General features: G+C 37.0%; 1 protein-coding gene across 2 annotated transcripts in view; it reads right to left on the bottom strand.

Annotated features, from left to right (window-relative positions):
• The window catches only part of tmem266 (transmembrane protein 266), an 88,770-nt gene that overhangs the window by 48,714 nt on the left and 19,458 nt on the right, over nt 1–20,598 (bottom strand). Inside the window, exon 3 of one of the 2 annotated variants that reach the window (XM_051883983.1) lies at nt 4,802–4,990. The exons of the other annotated variant lie outside the window; for it this stretch is intronic. Coding sequence (XP_051739943.1) covers nt 4,802–4,990 — 189 coding nt within the window. The remainder of the gene's footprint in view (nt 1–4,801; nt 4,991–20,598) is intronic. 2 annotated transcript variants of the gene reach the window in all.

The raw sequence follows: 20,598 nt of genomic DNA, 5'->3' as shown, positions 1-20,598 counted from the left end.
ATCTATTCCACCAAGACCAAATACATTAACATTGTCATATCCATTACCATGCTAACAATCTTCAGAGAGTTGTCATGATTGAAATATAGATATTTTTCTAACACAAACGCATCACTTCACTTCAGAAGGCCTTTATTAACTCCCTGGAGCCGTGTGGAGTTTGTTTATGATGGATGGATGCACTTTATTCAGCTTCATACTCATTGATCCTGTTCACTGACATTATAAAGCTTGGATGCGTCAGGATATTTATTAATATAACTCTGATTGTGTTCATCACAAAGAAGAAAATCACATACACCTAGGATGGCTTGAGGATGAGTAAAGCTTATGGTAATTGTCATTTTAAAGTGAACTAATCCTTTAAACAGTATGATTGTTTTGCATTTACCATAGTTTCGGGATAACTAATGAGCTGTCATTTTGACATGTTTCTATTATTATCTTAGTTCATATAAAGCTTAAACTGACAATCAAACCATGGGAATATCCTCCGTATCATTCTGTACATGCTTCAGATGTGAGTCACTCCAGAAACATGACGTGACGTGACTGTGCTCTCGCTTTCTCTACTGACAGTTATGGGAGATGGAAACAAAGCTGCTGATATGCTGGTGGGGTGAAACTGTCACAAACAGAGTGTCCTGGAATGGCCATGACCTTGCGCTTTCTATGGAAATCTGTGCAATTGTGATCAGTTCCTGACATTTAATGTTTTGTGGATAATATCACACAGCAAATCTGGTGTAAAATCGGGGTGATATTAATCAAAAGAAAATTGTATTTGTAAGTGATTGTTTTTATCACTTAAAAATGTTCTAGATACCACACCTAAAATTAAACAAAGATGTAAACAAAACTTAGAATGTAATTTTGATGATTCAATGACTTACTCATAAATACTTCACTTGTTTCATTAATGTATGAATCAGCGTTTTTTGAACGAATCTCCTGAATGAATGATTCAATGACAAATAGATTTGTCCCCATCTACTGGTGTAACAATGTAATTGATACTTTCAAAAGGCAATTTGCTCTATTTTGATCACCACAGTAGACATCAGTGTTTATATCCGAGCTATAAACTTTTATCCCAGTACTTCTGTGAAAGAATATGAATATTTGTAACACAGAAATAACGATACTGTGTGGTTTCATAGCTATACATGACAACAGCTCGCTCTGGCTCAGTGGCAGCGCCAACACAGATCTGAATGTTCGCTGTGATCGTACTTGTCAAAGGTTTAATAGACAGAGCCGAATTATTGACATTTAGGAATGAGATTGCATGGGTCTTTAAATCGAGACTATCGTGCAGCTCTAATCAGAACATTTCATTTTGGATCAATGCATTGGGGCGACATAAACTGAAAGAAACAGTACTTGTACTTGAAAGGTATTTTTTTTTTAATTACTTAAAAATGTTCTAGATACCACACCTAAAATAAAACAAATGGCATACATATTACATACATTGTTATACTACATATAACAAAACATACATATTCTGAGAAATTAATAACATTTGTAAACTTGAAAACGCAAAACTGCTATGCAATGTGAAATAAACCTAAAGCTGTCATAGATTTTATAGATGAATACTTTATCTTGTTATGCCAGTCTCGGACACAATCGCAAATACATTTTTTAATTTTATATGCAACAAAATGCTTCTGTTACTTTGTGAAAACGGATCAATGACGTGACAATTTTTTTGTCCAAAGGCCTTAATAATAATAAAAACAAAGATATGACATCCAAAGTATGTAAGGTAGTACAACTAGATCTCTTTTATTGAATCCAAAAGATTTTAATCATATTTTGCTACATATAAAGGTATTTTAAAGATTTTGAAGTGTCAAAAGGTCATTCAGTTTAACCGTCCAAAAGCCAATACAGCCATTTCATTTGTGATTAAAATATCTTAAAATGTAATAAATGTATATTTTTTTTTATTCTGGCATGATTTTATAACATCATATATCAACATAGTGCAAAATGGTATTAAAAGTATGTGTAGAAGTCGTTGCTTTGTTATGAGAAAGAATGTCCGGAAAAATGAATTTCATTAATGTCATTCGGAGTAACCAATATAAAGGGACCATTTTGGATCAAGTCATGCGGTCAATATCATGTGACAGGACGTGACATCATTCAGACACCTGCAAAGGACGACATGGTTGTGAAGCAAAGTAACTAACTCTCTCTTAACTATTTGAAAAATTAATGTTTTCACTTGCTCACACGCATGTCCCGAAACATCAGGTCATTCGGTACAACCGCTATAAAACATGGAAAATGTAATATTTTAAAAACTTGTAATAAATTTAAAATGTTTGATTGTCCTTTTGCTAGCTTGATGTTAGCACTGTTTGAAAATATCATTATTCAGTATAACCAAAAGTGTCATTCGGTAAAACCGAAATTTTGGTTGAACCGAATGACTTTTTTTGGTGACAAATTTTGTCCATCTTGTAATAAATGACAAAATCAGTGTTAATTGATTATAAAAAACCACAATCTCTTTGTTAACACTTAATAATACTTTACACAAAATCTCCATTAAATTTTTTGACACTTTTAAAAACCTTATTCGTCAATGACCCAAACAAAACGTTAAACGTGTAACATAAAAACCCCAAAATGTCATTAAAAACATAGAAAAAAGTTTCACAACCTCTTTGCAACGTTTATCTGGGCTGTTATCACAGTAAAGTACAGTTATGTGAAACACCTGAGTGTGTCACCTGACAAAGTGAGTCGTGAGAGGCAGAACGCTCTGTGCTGACATCTCAGAAACACACTCACACACTCTCGAGTTTGTACAGACCATCTGTCTCTCTCTCACACACACACACACACACAGGCGTGGCTTGTGGACAGTGTGACGGTTGCCATAATTAAGCTTATGGTGTTTGTCAACTTTCCCTGCATGTAGCAGAGCATCGCACAGTGGCCGTCCGCAGTGAGTCATGCTACCCAGACGGGACAGCAGCGTCGACTGCCAAAAAACCCAGTCAGCACCATAAAGGTCCGGGTGCTCCACACTCCCAGCATGCAGTGCGGCTGCCAGATGATTTGTAAAGCCACATTTGCACACTAACCACCAAGGAACACAAATACACCTACTGAAAGCTGGCATTTAAAAATATGGTGTGAAGTAGTCGAGAAACCAACCTCCTGCGATAAACATCCGGTATTTGAAACATTTTTTTATGGCAGAGACATACACTCTTAGAAAGAAAAGGTTAAATGGGGTTCAATGCCAAAAGGGTTCTATATAAGAAGAAATATCTGTAAAATACTTTCATGTTTAACAGGTTATTTCACATTTTTCTAGTGATAAAGTATGTTTAAGAGCTGTTTAATTCATAAAATTTAATCAAAATAAAAAATGAATTAAAATTAAGAAGCGCCTGAACCTTTAAGCTTCTACATAGAACCTTTTCTTCTAAGAGTGTAAGAGTGTAGGATTTCAACATGAGTCTTTGCACTATGTCCCAAAAAAAAAAAGACTGAACTGTGATTGGTCAGTTTACATGGTGTTCAGATGGTTTCTTCTTGTCTAAGTGGTCCAGACTTTGTGCCGATAGTCAAAAGTATGACTCAATGAGAATAGAATTACACGAGCAAAAAAGAATGTTGATCTAAAAATCTTAAAATGATGCAACAAGATGATATGGATCACAAAGGCATGCTGTTCAAAAACAAGAAAAATGCTATGAATGGCAGTAACCCATCCATTTATAAAAAAGCGTAACGGTTTTGAAAGCTAAAACTTCTGTCACAACAATTTATGGATTTTTGTCAGGCTCAGAATAGTGTAAATGTACAGTAGCACTTTCATTTAATGTGTTTTATTTATTTTATCTTTCAAGATATAATTTTGGTTTGGTCTGAGTTTCCATTATAAATAAATATAAAGTATAAAATTTCAAGCCAAGAATCTTTCTTAGTGCCCCCATGTTTTTTTTTTTTTTTTTAACCGAAACACAATAGGTAAACAAGCCTCAACGATCCAGTTCTGCATTATGAATCATTTCAGCATGCCAACATATTATAAACAAATTCCTTCAAAGCACTACTTTATGTCAAACGTAATAAAGATTGAGATCTCGGCTACTTTAGATACTGCTAGTATTGTTTATAAGACATGTTGAGGCTTATTTTTACCTCACCCCTGCCAAGCATTAAATGAATTCCTGGAATTCCAGTTAAAAGTCAGTATCGTTGATCTAAGTGAGAGTATGCTGCTCTTCCTGATTTTTTGGATATCTGAATATTTCTCTCCCAGCCTGGCGTATGCTTCGTCGGAATCCTTTATCCGATAATAACTAAAAGTGGCACTGTGACAAAATGTTACGTTAGAGAAGCACAACAGTTGCTAATTTGGTACACTGGAAATGTTTCATTTCAGACTAAAATGTTATATTATGCCTCTACATTCAATACCATCATGTTTTTCAAATTATAAGTTCTTGTGTGTGTATACGTACTTTAACAGCAATCTAAAGGAGGACCAAAAAACTCCATTTAGGGACATTCAGGGAAGTGCATAGTTGGATAAAAAAAAAGCACAATAATGCTTTTTTAAAGATTTTTTAAAAAAAATATTTTATTCTTTAGGGGTGTTCAAAAGGAAACCCATTCACATAGAGACTAAATGTCTATATTCACTTCTAAAAAGTTAATTTTTGGATTTGGGATAGTCTTATAGCACTAAAGTCAATGGGAAGTCCCAAATTACACAGCGTGTATGTGTTTCTGTGCAGTATCATTGGTGTTACCAGCAGTTTCTTACCCTTCTTGGTTGTCCTCTTCGTCCAGATTGGAAAGTAGCTGGGATCCGGCCAGCGAGAGGTCCAGGGCAGCTAGAGGAAGGTCCCTGTAGGCGAAGCTGACCAGCTGCACTGGAGCCATGCACTGGCCTTCATCCTCCACCTGCTGAGAGATCACCTCCAGATCCGGCACTGCCGCCTGCTGAGGGGGCCTGGGGACACATGGGGGACACTACTCTATAGTTTTCTTACATTAACTGTCTTAAACAAGTTACCATAAAAATGACCTGTATTACCACAAAGACTTTACATATTGGAACCACAGACTAAATGAAACCTTCTAACTACTATTACAGATGGGTATTGAAAAGTCTATTTGAAATCAAAACTGTTACTCTTTACTTTCTTATAATATGTTTCTAATCTTATTGTGAATGCTTTATCAGTGCAATGATTCATCATAATCTTTCACTAAAATGTTTTTCAACACCCCCACCCTTTAACCACCTACAGAAACCACTTCATTAAATTCAAATAATTTCCGATCAGTGCATTGGAAAGTAAGACTCATTTTAAAGAATTGGTTCATTTTAGATGATATATGTACATCAAGCAGTGTCCTTCTGTGAACTGCTTCCTTCACATGGATCTTCTGAAAGAACTAAGTCATTGAGTCCCTGTGTAGAAGACCTGAATTCTTAGTAGCAAAATATTTGGTGGATTAGTTCACTTTAAAATGAAAATTATCCCAAGCTTTACTCACCCTCAAGCCATTCTAAGTGTATATGACTATATATATATATTCTTCTTTCTGATGAACACAATCTGAGATATATTAATAAGTATCTTGACGCATCCGAGCTTTATAATGGCAGTGAGAGGGATCAACGAGTATAAAGCTCAAGAAAGTGCCTCCATCCACATCCATCCATTATAAACGTACTCCACACGGCTCGGGGGGTTGATAAAGTCCTTCTGAAGTGAAGTGATGCATTTGTGTAAAAAAAAAAAAAAATCCAGATTTAACAAGTTATGAAGTAAAATATCTAGCTTCTGCCAGACCGCCTTCCGTATTCAGATTATGAAAAAAACTAAACTGTCGTCGCATCAGTTACACTTTTTCTGTAAGTTGAATAGGGAAGGCGTAGGATGTAGCGTAAGCTTTTTGAACTGCTAGAGTTTTACACTTTCTTCGTACAGTATCTCACAAAATTGGATATACTTTACAGTAGACATGTGCAGCTTGTATAGCAGTACAGATTTACTGTCCTCTGAAAATAACTCAACATACAGCCATTATTGTCTAAATAACTGGCAATAGGGCTGCAACAAATAATTATTTTGATAATCGATTAATCTAATTATTATTAGAACGATTAATCGACTAATCATCGATTATTACACTGGTTAATCAGTATGCTTTGTTCGATTATTCCACTTTAGCAATAAGTTAAAATATTGAGCTATACTTTAATAAATAAAACAAGGAAATCACTTCAGCTTTTGAAAGTGTTTTTAATGAATTTTGAGCCAACTAAATACACATTCAGGTTTCCTTTCCTCCTCAGAAGTCATTTGTTACAATGACTGGTACTGCTTTTATTTTATTTTTTTTATAAAATCTGGGAATTGTAATAATAACTTTTTAAAAAGAGTAAAAATATGAATATGTAATAGTGCATTTAAAAAAAAAATGCTCCTCTCTACATTTCTTTCCTCCTTTTAGAGTTTATGGTCATTGAATGGCTTTCCTGAGGTAAATGTAACATTTTGTGACATACTTGTTTGCAAGCTGTTTTATTGACGTCTTTCTGTGGTTGAAACTCTGATTAAGTGATTACATTAGAGATGGCTTAATTTCAGTAAGTTGTACTGTATCTTTCAACATACTTTTTTAAGTTCATTCATGTTTATTTCGTGCTGTAATAGCAAAAAAGAGGAAGATAATAGGACCTGAGGCACTACAGCGATGTTACACTACATTAAAGAGCGCCAAAACCACGTATTGTTTGAATCGCGTAGTAAAATTGACAAAATTTAAAAGCTGAGACTTTGTTTTATATCAGAAGTAACCTGATCTGTCTTATCTGTCTGCGCATTGTCTGTCCTCTTTGCTCTGCTATGTATCTTTCACTGCGTGAGAAAATGGATGTGTGACGTAAGAACAGTGTGTTTGAATGAGAGTCGGTGGCCCTGAATGACAGCATTTTTTGTAGTTATGCTAAACGTTATGTTTGTTATGTTTTATGCTATGTTAAACTCCCACATTTTATGGGGTTCAACATTGTTTGCACTATGCACTCTGAAGCGCCGTGTCTTCTTCTATTGGATTTGATCCGGGAGGGCTGCATTATAGTATTGCGCTACAGCGCCCCACTGGTCAAACTACGTTATTGCAGGCCCTTCAAATAGGTCATATGAGATATTCGGCAACAAAAATATGTCAACAATTTGTTTTATTGTCGACGTTGTCGATAATGTCGACTAATCTTTTCAACCCTAACTGGCAACAAAAGTGAGTACACCCTAAGTGAACATGTCAAAACTGTGACTAAAGTGTCAATATTTTGTGTGAGCACCACTGTTATCTAGCACTGCCTTAATCCTCCTGGGCATGGAATTCATCGGAGCTGCACAGGTTGTTGCTGGGATCCTCTTCCACTTCTCCATAATGACATCACAGAGCTGCTGGATGTTAGACACATGGCGCTTCTCCACCTTCCACTTGAGGATGTCCCACAGGTGCTCAATAGGGTTCAGGTCTGGAGACATACTTGGCCACTCCATCACCTTCACCTTCAGCTTCCTCAGCAAGGCAGTTGTCATCTTGGCGGTGTGTTTGGGGTCATTATCATGCCATTTGGCCCAGTTTTTGAAGGGAGGCCATCATGTTCTGCTTCAGAATGTCACAGTACATGTTGGAATCCATGTTTCCCTCAATGACGCAGAGCTCTCCAGTACCAGCAGCAATCATGCAGCCCCAGACCATGATGCTACCACCACCATGCTTGACTGTAGGCAAGACACAATTTTCTTGGTACTCCACACCAGGGCATCGCCACACATGCTGGACACCATCTGAGCCAAACAAGTTTATCTTAGTCTCATCAGACCACAGGACATGGTTCCAGTAATTCATGCTCTTGGACAGGTTGTCTTCAGCAAACTGTTTGCGGGCTTTCTTTTGAGCCAGCTTCAGAAGAGGCTTCCTTCTGGGACGAAGGCCATGCAAACTGACTTGTTGCAGTGTGCAGGCGTATGGTCTGAGCATTGACAAGCTTACTTTCCGCTTCTGCAACCTCTAAAGCAATGCTGGCAGCAGTCATACGTCTGTTTTTTGAAGCCAGCTTCTGCACCTGACGCACAGCACGAGGACCCAGCTTCTTTGATTCAACTTCTTTGGCCTGTTCCGAGTGGAACCCGTCTTGGAAAACCTCTCTCTATGACCCTGGCCACTGTGCTGTAACTCAGTTTCAGGGTGTTACCGATCTTCTTATAGCCTAGGCCATCTTTGTGGAGAGCAACAATTCTAATTCTCAAATCCTCAGGGAGTTCTTTGCCATGAGGTGCCATGTTGAACATCCAGTGATCAGTATGAGAGAATTGTACTCAAAGCACCAAATTTTAACTGCTCTAATACAAGATCCACACATTTGTATGGTCCTGTCAAGCAGAAAAAAACATGAACATGATGAATAGGACATGTGCCTTTGCATGGTTAAACAACATACAACTGTTAACACTTAGGGTGTACTCACTATTGTTGCCAGCTATTTTGACAATAATGGCTGTATGTTAAGTTATTTTCAGAGGACAGTAAATCTATACTGCTATACAAGCAGCACATTGACTACTCTAAAATATAACTACAAAAGTTTCATTTCTATAGTATTGTCCCTTGAGAAGACATACTAAAATGGTTGCTGAAATGAGAGGGGTGTACTCACTTTTGTGAGATACTGTAAGTAGCATATGGAAAGCGGTCTGGCAGGAGCTAGATATTTTACTTCATAACTTGTTAAATATGGATTTTTTTTTTTTTTTACACAAATGCATCGCTTCACTTCAGAAAGCCTTTATTACCTCCTGGAGCCTTGTGGAGTATGTTTATGATGGATGCATGTGGATGGATGCACTTTCTTCAGCTCATACTAGATGATCCCGTTCACTGCCATTATAAAGCTCAAATGCGTCAGGATATTTATTAATATATCTCCGATTGTGTTCATCAGAAAGAAGAAAGTCATATACACCTAGGATGGCTAGGATGAAAGTGAACTAATCCTTTAACCGCAGTTGTTTGCACTGGGAATTTACAGTCATTTTAGTTAACTGCTTTGTTTAGATGGTTCATGTAAATCAAGCAGTATACTTTTGTGAACTGCTTCTTTCATATAGACTTTCCGAAAGAACTGATTCACTAAAATGAGTCACTGATTCATTTGAGTTCCTATGTAGAAGTCCTGAATTTTTGGTAGCAAAATATTTGGTTAACTGCAGTTGCACTGGGAAGTTACACTCATTTTGGTTAATTGGTTTGTTTAGATGGTTCATGTAAATAATGCAGTTTACTTTAGCATATTGCTTCATTCACATGGATCGCCCGGAAGAATTGATTAACTAAAATGAGTCACTGATTCATTACAGAGCATACAATTCCTGAATTTTTGGTAGCAAAACATCTGGTTAAGCACAGTTATTTGCACTGTGAAGTTACACTTATTTTAGTAAATTGGTTTGTTTTGATTAAAGGATTAGTTCACTTTAAAATTAAAATTACCCCAAGCTTTACTCACCCTCAAGCCATCCTAGGTGTATATGACTTTCTTCTTTCTGATGAACACAATCTGAGTTATATAAATATTTATATTGATGCATCAAAGCTTTATAATGGCAATGAACAGGACCAACAAGTATGAAGCTCAAGAAAGTGCATCCATCCATCATAAACGTACTCCACACGGCTCCGGGGGGTTAATAAAGGCTTTCTGAAGTGAAGCGATGCGTTTGTGTAAGATAAATATCCATATTTTACAATTTATAAAGTAAAATACCTAGCTTCCACCAGACCGCCTTCCGTATTCAACTTAGGAAGAAAGTGTAACGCCTCTCGCAGTTCAAAACGTTATGCTACGTCCTACGCCTTCCGTATTCAACTTGCGAAAAAAGCGTAACTGATGTTGCGTCAGTTACGCTTTTTTCGTAAGTTGAATACGGAAGGTGGTCTGGTGGGAGCTAGATATTTTACTTTATAACTTGTTAAATATGCATATTTTTCTTACACAAATGCATCGCTTTGCTTCAGAAGGCCTTTATTAACCCCCTGGAGCCGTGTGGAGTACGTTTATGATAGTCATATAACCTAGGGCGGCTTGAGGGTGAGTAAAGCGTGAAAAGTGAACTAATCCTTTAAGCGCAGTTTGTTCATAACATGGTTCATGTAAATCAAACTTTCTTTTGTGAACTGATTGATTTACATGAATCATCTGAACAAACCAAAAGAGTCACTGATTCATTAGGGCCCTGTAAGGTATTTAACATGATTTTTTTTTTTTTTTTTTTTTTTTTTTTGTAGCATGACATTTAGTTGTTCATTATTTACAGAATTAAGTTTTAATGTTTTGTGCCAAATAAATATTGCTTTGAAAGCCTGTAGTGTAGATAATTACATTGCATTTTGATTGTTTCATTTGGAAATACAGGTGCTGGTCATATAATTAGAATATCATCAAAAAGTTCATTTATTTCACTAATTCCATTCAAAAAGTGAAACTTGTATATTATATTCATTCATTACACACAGACTGATATATTTTAAATGTTTATTTCTTTTAATTTTGATGATAACTGGCAACTAAGGAAAATCCCAAATTCAGTATCTCAGAAAATTAGAATATTGTGAAAAGGTTCAATATTGAAGACACCTGGTGCCACATTCTAATCAGCTAATTAACTCAAAACACCTGCAAAGGCCTTTAAATGGTCTCTCAGTCTAGTTCTGTAGGCTACACAATCATGGGGAAGACTGCTGACTTGACAGTTGTCCAAAAGACGACCATTGACACCTTGCACAAGGAGGGCAAGACACAAAAGGTCATTGCAAAAGAGGCTGGCTGTTCACAGAGCTCTGTGTCCAAGCACATTAATAGAGAGGCAAAGGGAAGGAAAAGATGTGGTAGAAAAAAGTGTACAAGCAATAGGGATAACCGCACCCTGCAGAGGATTGTGAAACAAAACCCATTCAAAAATGTGGGGGAGATTCACAAAGAGTGGACTGCAGCTGGAGTCAGTGCTTCAAGAACCACTACGCACAGACGTATGCAAGACATGGGTTTCAGCTGTCGCATTCCTTGTGTCAAGCCACTCTTGAACAACAGACAGCGTCAGAAGCGTCTCGCCTGGGCTAAAGACAAAAAGGACTGGACTGCTGCTGAGTGGTCCAAAGATATGTTCTCTGATTAAAGTAAATTTTGCATTTCCTTTGGAAATCAGGGTCCCAGGGTCTGGAGGAAGAGAGGAGAGGCACACAATCCACGTTGCTTGAGGTCCAGTGTAAAGTTTCCACAGTCAGTGATGGTTTGGGGTGCCATGTCATCTGCTGGTGTTGGTCCACTGTGTCCATGCCACGCCGCATTGCTGCAGTAATTCAGGCAAAAGGAGCCCCAACTAAGTATTGAGTGCTGTACATGCTCATACTTTTCATGTTCATACTTTTCAGTTGGCCAAGATTTCTAAAAATCCTTTCTTTGTATTGGTCTTAAGTAATATTCTAATTTTCTGAGATACTGAATTTAGGATTTTCCTTAGTTGTCAGTTATAATCATCAAAATTAAAAGAAATAAACATTTGAAATATATCAGGTCTGTGTGTAATGAATGAATATAATATACAAGTTTCACTTTTTGAATAGAATTAGTGAAATAAATCAACTTTTTGATGATATTCTAATTATATGACCAGCACCTGTATGTCAATGTCACAATATGGAAGCAAAATGGGTTGTTTCATGTTGACGTAAAACAGAAAACAATGGTAGGCCACATATAAGAAGTGTACTGTATAAAAACAAAATAAAGCAGTCTTAAGAGTTAGCATATGGAAAACCGGAATGTCCGCAGGGGTTGTAAGGCAAAGCATACAAATCAATACACAGGGGGAACTGTATATATATCACAAATGAGAAAGAGAGAGAGAGAGAGAGAGAGAGAGAGAGAGAGAGAGAGAGAGAGAGAGAGAGAGAGAGAGAGAGAGAAAAAAAAAAAAAAAAAAAAAACAATTCATGGGGTGGATCAGAACGCAAGAGAGGTCAGGGATAAGGAGTGTTTTATTCCGACAATGCATGATGTATGAGACACGAACACAATGAACGACTAGCAACAGGAGAGGGAACTGAATCACAGACGCCACAGAGACCCAGAATCCCATTATTGAGACGTATTCCCGCAGATTACTGACTGATGTGATTCTAAGACAGACGGGAAGAAGATTGAGGAATCTCAAAAAGGGCATGGCCACAAATAGCAGACGTGGAATATGGAAATGCATACGAAACCTCAATGGCTACATAAGTAATGCATGAAAGAAGATTAAGTTGTGGCCAGCGTCCCACGTGTCGAGATTGATTCCTAAACCCAGAATATTCATCATGGTCGGAGCATCATGCGTTGCATTCTACAATAATGAGGTATCGAGAGAATTTCAAAGCACAATATCGTGGCAAAACAACAAAGTCCCACAGTTGGATGTCATGGCTGGTTCTACCCGGTTTTGTCTTTGATTTATTGGATTCAGTGTGCTGATTCATCTCACGTTTGCAGTCTGGGATTGCTGTTCTCAATCTCAGCGCAAACAAGGCAATGAATATATACTTCTGCAATGCTCACAGTTCGCCGTTTGCTTTTAATATCGAACTTTAGGGAGGTAACTTACAGAAACAGTTCACCCAAACGTGTTTTGATAGACGCAAGGTTGAGTAAATGACGACAAAATGCTCATTTTTGGGTGAACTACTCTTTTAATTGCAGTGAATAACATGAAAACTAGCCATCTGTGCAGCCAGGCAAGGAGATCCTTCCAAAATAAGCAGCAATGCGATAATTGTAATCATAATGTACACTCATAATTGGAATCGATACTCGCGACCCTTAAGATGGCTTAATCAAGGGCAGAAGAAAGGACAGAGATGGGCAGAAACCTGGGTTTTGGCTTCTGTCCCAGGCGTGCCGGATGAGAGGAGATAAATTATGCCAGTGCAAAGAGAAAAAAAAAAAAAAAAAAGAGGCAGCGAACAAAAAAGGAAGCTTGTAATAGTACAGAGACTTAGGAGAATAATGAAGCATTGCCACTGTGAATACAGGGTCAATAGAAAGAGGCTGCATGTATGTGTGGATTGCCATTATAAGATGGTGAGGTTATGCTGGGAAGTGTTTCTGTTGGATACTGGCCCATACCAATGTTTAAAACATTAATGGCTGTGGACCCAAACGTACTTTAATTTCTCCAGAAAACCTTCTGCTGCTCTTCTTTTATCTGTGTGTTGTGTTATGAGCAAACAATGCATCAAACATGAATGAATGATGAATAATTGTGTGAATCTGAAGAAATCTGTCTGGGACGTGGTATAATTTGCATAATATATAATTTAACAAGAAAGAAATTATATAAATATATAAAGATAATACACTGTGACGTTATTTTCATGACAAATCGCTCTTTTACTATTTAAATAAATAAATAAATTACAATTTAAATAAATAAATATTAGATACTAAAATAACACTACACTATTGGGAATAATTGCGGGTCAATTTTTTGTCCAAAGATATGACATTCAAGTATGTAAGGTAGTACAACTAGATCTCTTTTATTGAACCCAAAAGGATTTAATCATATTTTGCTACATATAAAGGTATTTTAAAGATTTTGAAGTGTCAAAATGTCATTCGGTTTAACCGTCCAAAGGCCAATACAGCTATTTCATTTGTGATTAAAATATCTTAAAATGTAATAAATGAATATATTTTTTATTCTGGCATGATTTTATAACATCATTTTATATCAACATTTTAATAAACACATTAAAATTATGTGTAGAAGTCCTTGCTTTGTTATGAGAAAGAATGTCCTGAAAAATGAATTTCATTGATGTCATTCAGAGTAACCAATATAAAGGGAACATTTTGGATCAAGTCATTCAGGTCAGTATCATGTGACAGGATGTGATATCATTCAGACACCTGCAAAGGACCACATAGTCGTGAAGCAAAATAACTAACTCTCTCTTAAATGTTTGAAAAATTCATGTTTTCACTTGCTCATAAGCATGTCCCGAAACATCAGGTCATTCGGTACAACCGCTATAAAACATGGAAAAATATAAAAACTTGTACTAAATATAAAATGTTTGATTGTCCTTTTGCTAGCTAGCTAGCTGGATATCAGCCTGTTAGCATTGTTTGAAAATATCATCATTCGGTATAACCAAAAGTGTCATTTGGTAAAACCAAAATTTTGGTTAAACCAAATGACTTTTTTGGTGACAAATTTTGTCCATCTTGTAAAAAAAATATGACAAAAGCAGTGTTAATTGATTATAAAAACCACATAATCTCATTGTTAACATTTAATAAAACATTCTCCATTATGTTTTTTTTTTTTTTTTACACTTTTAAAAACCTTATTCGTCAATGACCCTTGCATAATAATAATAATACCTCAAAAAATAAAACTTCTGGACATTGCAGTAATGCTAGGAAATGTGGTTGTCAAAAATAATGTCACATTGCAAAAAAGAAAAAAAAGAAAAAAGAGTCACTTTTTTATATTTCATTTTTTATCCTTTATCAGGAGATTTTCCCATACCATTTAAACATAATTTTACAATAAATTACAGTACATCGTCATAGACTTACACCAAAATGCTCCACGACAGCAGTGCTTCAGTCGCACTTCTCCCCAAAATCTCTTTTCACACCCTTCATGCCGACTGGCTGGTAAAGGACGGGCTCAGCATGTGGCGTCCCGTCCTCCCTGATGCTATCTGAACACTTGGCACTGCTTCCCACCGATTGCTAACAGGACTCTAATCAGCCCTGACACGCACAAACTGTTCAGGGCATCAAAATCACATTTGCAAATAACCATATGCAAAGCCGTAGCGCTGTCAGGTACTGATGAGTGTTCGCTAGTGGCACGACGCCCGCAGGACGAGTAGTAGAGGACACTGACATAAGACCAAGTTTTGGTGTACAAATTAGAGGGGGTTACTGAGGGCCTGAGAGCCCCTAGTTCTCCAGTTATCTCTAAAAGCAGACAAAACATAATGACCACCTGCTTACTATGCTGTTGGTACTCCACTTGCTGCCAAACCACAGAGGCATGGACTCTACAAGACCCCTGAAGGTGTGCTGTTGTATCTGGCACCAAGATGTTAGCAGCAGATCCATCAAGTCCTGTAGGTTCGATGTGGAGCCGCCCTTGGATTGAACTTGTTGGTCCAGCACGTCCCACAGATGCTCAATTGGATTGAGATCGGGGGAATTTGGAGGCCTAGGCAACTACTTGAACTCTTCATCATGTTCCTCAAACCATTCCTGAACAATATGTGCAGTGCGGTAGGGTGAATTATCCTGCTGAAAGAGGCCACTTCCACTAGGTAACACCATTGTCATGAAGGGGCGTACCTGGTCTACAACAATGTTTAGGTAGGTGGCACGTGTGAAATTTATGTCCACATGAATGGCCGGACCCAGGGTTTCCTAACAGAACATTGGCCAGAGCATCACACTCCCTCCACTGGCTTGTCGTCGGCCCACAGTGCATCCTGGTGCATCACTTTCCCAGGTAAACTGATCACACGTACACAGCCATTCATGTGATGTAAAAGAAAATGGGACTCTTCGGACCAGGCGACCTTCTTCCACTGCTCCAAGGTCCAGTTCTGATGCTTCTGTGCCCAATGTAGGCACTTTCGACTGTGGACAGGGGTCATCATAGACACTCTGATTGGTCTGCGGCTATGTGTTGTGACACATTCCTCCCATAACCATCATTAAAAGTTTGTGTGACTTATGCCACAGTAGACCTTTTGTTGGCTCGAACCAGACGGGATAGCCTTCATTGCCCTCATGCATTGATGAGCCTTGGGCGCCCAACACCCTGTCGCCAGTTTGTGGTTTGTTCCTCGTCGGACAACTGTTGGTTAATTTTCACCATTGCTTACCAGTAGTAACCCACAAGCCTTACCGTTTCAGATATGATACTCTGATCCAGTCGCCTTTCCATAACAATTTGGGCCTTGTCAAAGTCTCTCAGATCTTTATTCATACCCATTTCTCCAGGACCCAACACATTGATAACGAGAACTGATTGTTTGCTTACCATCTAATCTACCCAGACCTTAATATTTGGCCTTATTAGGAAATGATCAATGATATTTGCTTTACCTGTGACTGGTCATAATGTTTTGGCTCATCAGAGTGTGTTTAAGTGTTGTCGCACATACTCTACTATTTTTTTTATTTCCACTGACTGATAGACGTAAACTAGCTGCCGTCTCACTTTGCCCCCAGTGAGTTTACAGCGCACAGTCATAAATCAGCTGGAAAGAATCAATAGAAATAAATAAGAAAGTAGCCCACAGAGACGAACATTAACCCCTACCCACCAATTTTATGGGTTACTACGGTTTCCAGCTTTATAGCTTCAATACATCGTAAATAAAGGCTGGTTACCAAAAATATGTATTTAAAAAATGCCTCACTAGTGTTTGTCAAGTGAAAGAAATGCTAAGCTTGATATTTTCCCTGAGAGTTTGGCACTTTTAACACATAAACCTAACAATAATAGTGGCTTGGCAATGGTTGATGATTATAGTTAACTATAAAATATACATATGATTATAAAAAAAAAATATATATATTATATATATATATATACACACACATACATATATATTATAATAAACAAATATATAAATTATAAATGAAATATACTCAATTCAGTCCATTGCTGTCAATCTTTTGATCCATCTCATGTGTGCTATATACAAAGGACTTTCAAGGACATTCTGTTGCGTGTTGCAGTAACCCTCAGGCACTAAAATAAAGAATAAAAAAATTGTTTGTGTTTCCAAAATCCTAAGAAACCGTGAATATAAATGTCTTAGTTTTGAACATGTTATACATGTTTTAGGTGGAACTGTTAGTCTCTAGACAAGCGCTTCACAGAGAGGCTACAATCTTCTGCAGTATCTAAATAACTCGCGCCTCACGCTGCGCTCCAGCATAGAAATGCTCAGACGGCAAAGTGAAACAAAATGCGGAGCTCGACTGAATATGAACCTCAGTGAATCTGCAAGAGGAGACTATGCAGGCATGCAGAAAAATCTCATGTTAAAGGCTTGGTTTACTGTATAACTATACTGTATATAGTTAATGTAATCATAGAAGGTAGTTTTGATAATAATGATTGATATAATTACAACTTTTAATATTTAATAACCTTATACTTCTACTTTTGTGCACTTTTCGAAGCTTTACGAATCTTTTGTTTCGAATCAGTGGTTCGGAGAGTGTATCAACTGCCAAAGTCATGTGATTTCAGTAAACGAGGCTTCATTACATCATAAAAGTTTCAAATTTCAATGGGTCACGTGACTTTGGCAGTTTGATTCACGCTCCGAACCACTGATTCGAAACAAAAGATTTGTGAAGCTTCGAAGCTTCATGAAGCAGTGTTTTTAAATCGCCCTTCACTAGATATTGTTGAATAAAGTCATTATTTTGTTTTGTTGCCGCACAAAAAGTATTCTCGTCTCTTCATAACATTAAGGTTGAACCACTGTAGTCACATGAACTGTTTTAAATACGTCTTTAGTAGCTTTCTGGGCATTGAAAGTGTTAATTATCTTGCTGGCAATGGAGGCCTCACTGAGTCATCGGATTTTATGAAAAATATCTTAATTTGTGTTCTGAAGATGAACAAAGGTCTTACAGGTGTGGAACGACACATGAGGGTGAGAAATAAATGACAGAAATTTCATTTTTGCGTGAACTAACCCTTTAACAGCAATGCAAATGCAAAGTGTATTTACAGTACACTTCACCAATGTTTATATAGACATTAATATTTAAATTATTTATTGTTATTCAAAATATCTAATTGTTTTATTTAATACATTAAAATATTTGAATGCGAACAAATTTAATTGCTAAATTTTAAGTATTTTTATTAGGAATTTTAGCAGACAGTCAATTGATTAATTTTGTACTTGTAAATAAGGAATTAGGTGAGGATAGTGTGGAGAAAAAGCTTCAGTTAAAAAATAATAAATATCTCTGGTTTCTCCTTTATATCAAGTTCATTTGATACAGATTTGAGTGAGTTATGAGAATCTGTGATGTTATAACAATAAAATGCTGTTTCAGCATGGGATGCACTAAAGTCATCATAACACGTCCCTTGGTGGGCATCTGTAGACACTAAACACACTGCAAATCACACAGGAGATATCATCTTTACAACAGCTCTGAACTCGCTAGCACAGTTTGCAGAGGACAATATTGATGGGGCAGAAAACCAACTTTGCTATACAAACAATTGATGATATATGTGAGAAGTCAGTTAGATAGGCCCACATAACTTAATTTTTTACATGTTCAACTTTTAGTGTGTAATGTTGCTGTTTGAGCATGAAAAAGAGAGTTACTCTCTATATCAGTGCGCACTGTTTCTGAACTCCCTCGATTATAGTCTTGAGTTTTCTTCAAAGAACGAACACATCACAATATTTCTCTTTTAAATAATTCCTGCTCAAAGCAAATGCAAATGCAAAAAAAAAAAGATGCGGCCTGGTTGAGTACTCGAGTACTACTTGGGCGTGACAGCGGTGACTGATCATGAAAACGACGATCGCTGTGACTTTCTTTTTTTCTTTTTTTTTCGATTAGTTATTGCAGCATTTTGGGTGGTACCTAAGTTCTGATTGTCTGGAATCACTTGCTAAAGTAGATGAAAATACAATTAAGTGCAAGATGTGCAGCGCAAATCTGCAATATACATAGCATTATAACGAGAATTATATAGTTGCCCGTGTTTCAGCATGTTGTTACGGAAGGAGCACATCCACAATGGGAGTAACACTTTCTGGCTAGCACTTAATTCAAGTTCACTTGCATTTGCGTCCTTTTGTGCAGATACAAGTTGTAATGTTACATTTATGTTGAGCATCTATCTAATTAAACTCGTATAGGATGTCATATAGAACAGGCTTCAGGTTACTGGTGTTCATTCACTCTTAAGCTCAGTTTTTTTATACATCAAATGTATATTTATGTCCCTGCTTCACTTAATTTTCCTGGTTAAATAAACATTACATAAAAAGAGAGTCTAAATACAATTCAGTTTTGTATTTTTACACTAAGTAATGTTCTATTTATTATACATTTCATAAAGTTAGTGTTTTTATGCATTTTTACATTCATTCCAAAATCATAACTAAAGGCAGTAACAATTTAAACAATATATATATTATTTGTGAACTAATGTTCAGCTTTTCTTTTTCATAGTCATCTTATTTTCAGCAGTCATCAAGCTTGTATGCACTGGTCACAGACACAAAGATGTACTTTTAATTTCATCAAGCTGACTGCTCACTAAAAACCCCAACAGTCATCATGTTTTCAGGCCATTTCAAGTTTGATTTTGACGTGACAAAGCGGTGATATCTAAGTGACAGTTGTTTATTTACTTTTTAATTAATCTTTCATTAGATAGCGGGATTTATCGCACCAACCAATCATATCCAATCATAACTGATCCATATCCAATCATAGTGCGATGGAGCCATTGCCTCCTCTCACGTGACTTTCCCCCATTCATTCTCAATTACCCCCCACCAAAAACACACGGCACGGTTTAGGGGTTCTGTTTTAACTCAATGGGATCAAGGTAGGCGAGCCTCCCGCTGTAACCTTACCTGCGGGTGTCGCTGTTGGACAGTGTTACATAAAAAAACAAGTAACTTTTAGGGTCCTATTTTAACGATCTAAGCGCATGGTCTGAAGCGCACGGCGCAGGTGCACTTAGGGTGTGTCCGAATCCACTTTTGCTAGTTTAACGACGGAAAAAAATGGTTTGCACGCCAGGCGCATGGTCTAAAAGGGTTGCACTTAGTCTTTTAATGAGTCATGGGTGTGTTTTGGGCATAACATGTAATAAACCAATCAGAAGCAGAATACAGACACCCTCAACATGACGAGTCAGTTTAAATACATGTGTTTTGCCACGATTGGTCAAATAATTAGCCAATTTCATTCGTCATTACTCATATAGGTAATTCTGATACATGCAATGACTATCCATTATGACATGTAGGCATTTCTATTTTTATGCACACAATAATAATCTTTTACACTGTAATCCTTTAATTTTTAATATTTGTTATGTTTGTGTGCTGCTGCACATCCCTATGCATGTAACAGAGTGTACGTGCATTGTGCACCCGCCTGTAGGTGCATATTACTAACGCACCCTTTAAATAACAAAAAATAACTTTAGACCAGGTTTTTGTTGGTCAATGGCGCAGCCGTTTTCAGTTGCCTCAAAATAGCAACACGGCAACAATGCGCCTGAACACACCTTGTTTTCAGACTAGAACGCCCATGGGCGAATAGTGTGAGTGCATTTGCTGTTTAAATAACATGGATGCTGGACGTGAAAATGAAAAAAAAAAAACCCACTTGCGTCTCATTGCGCCGGGTGTATGATAGGGCCCATACACTTTTTCAAATGTCACATTTTGTAATATTTGCATTGTTTT

The sequence above is a fragment of the Ctenopharyngodon idella genome, chromosome 24 (genome assembly GCF_019924925.1).
Source record: "Ctenopharyngodon idella isolate HZGC_01 chromosome 24, HZGC01, whole genome shotgun sequence".
In the NCBI taxonomy this organism is placed as follows: Eukaryota; Metazoa; Chordata; class Actinopteri; order Cypriniformes; family Xenocyprididae; genus Ctenopharyngodon; species Ctenopharyngodon idella.
This window is presented reverse-complemented; position numbering and strand designations above follow the sequence as displayed.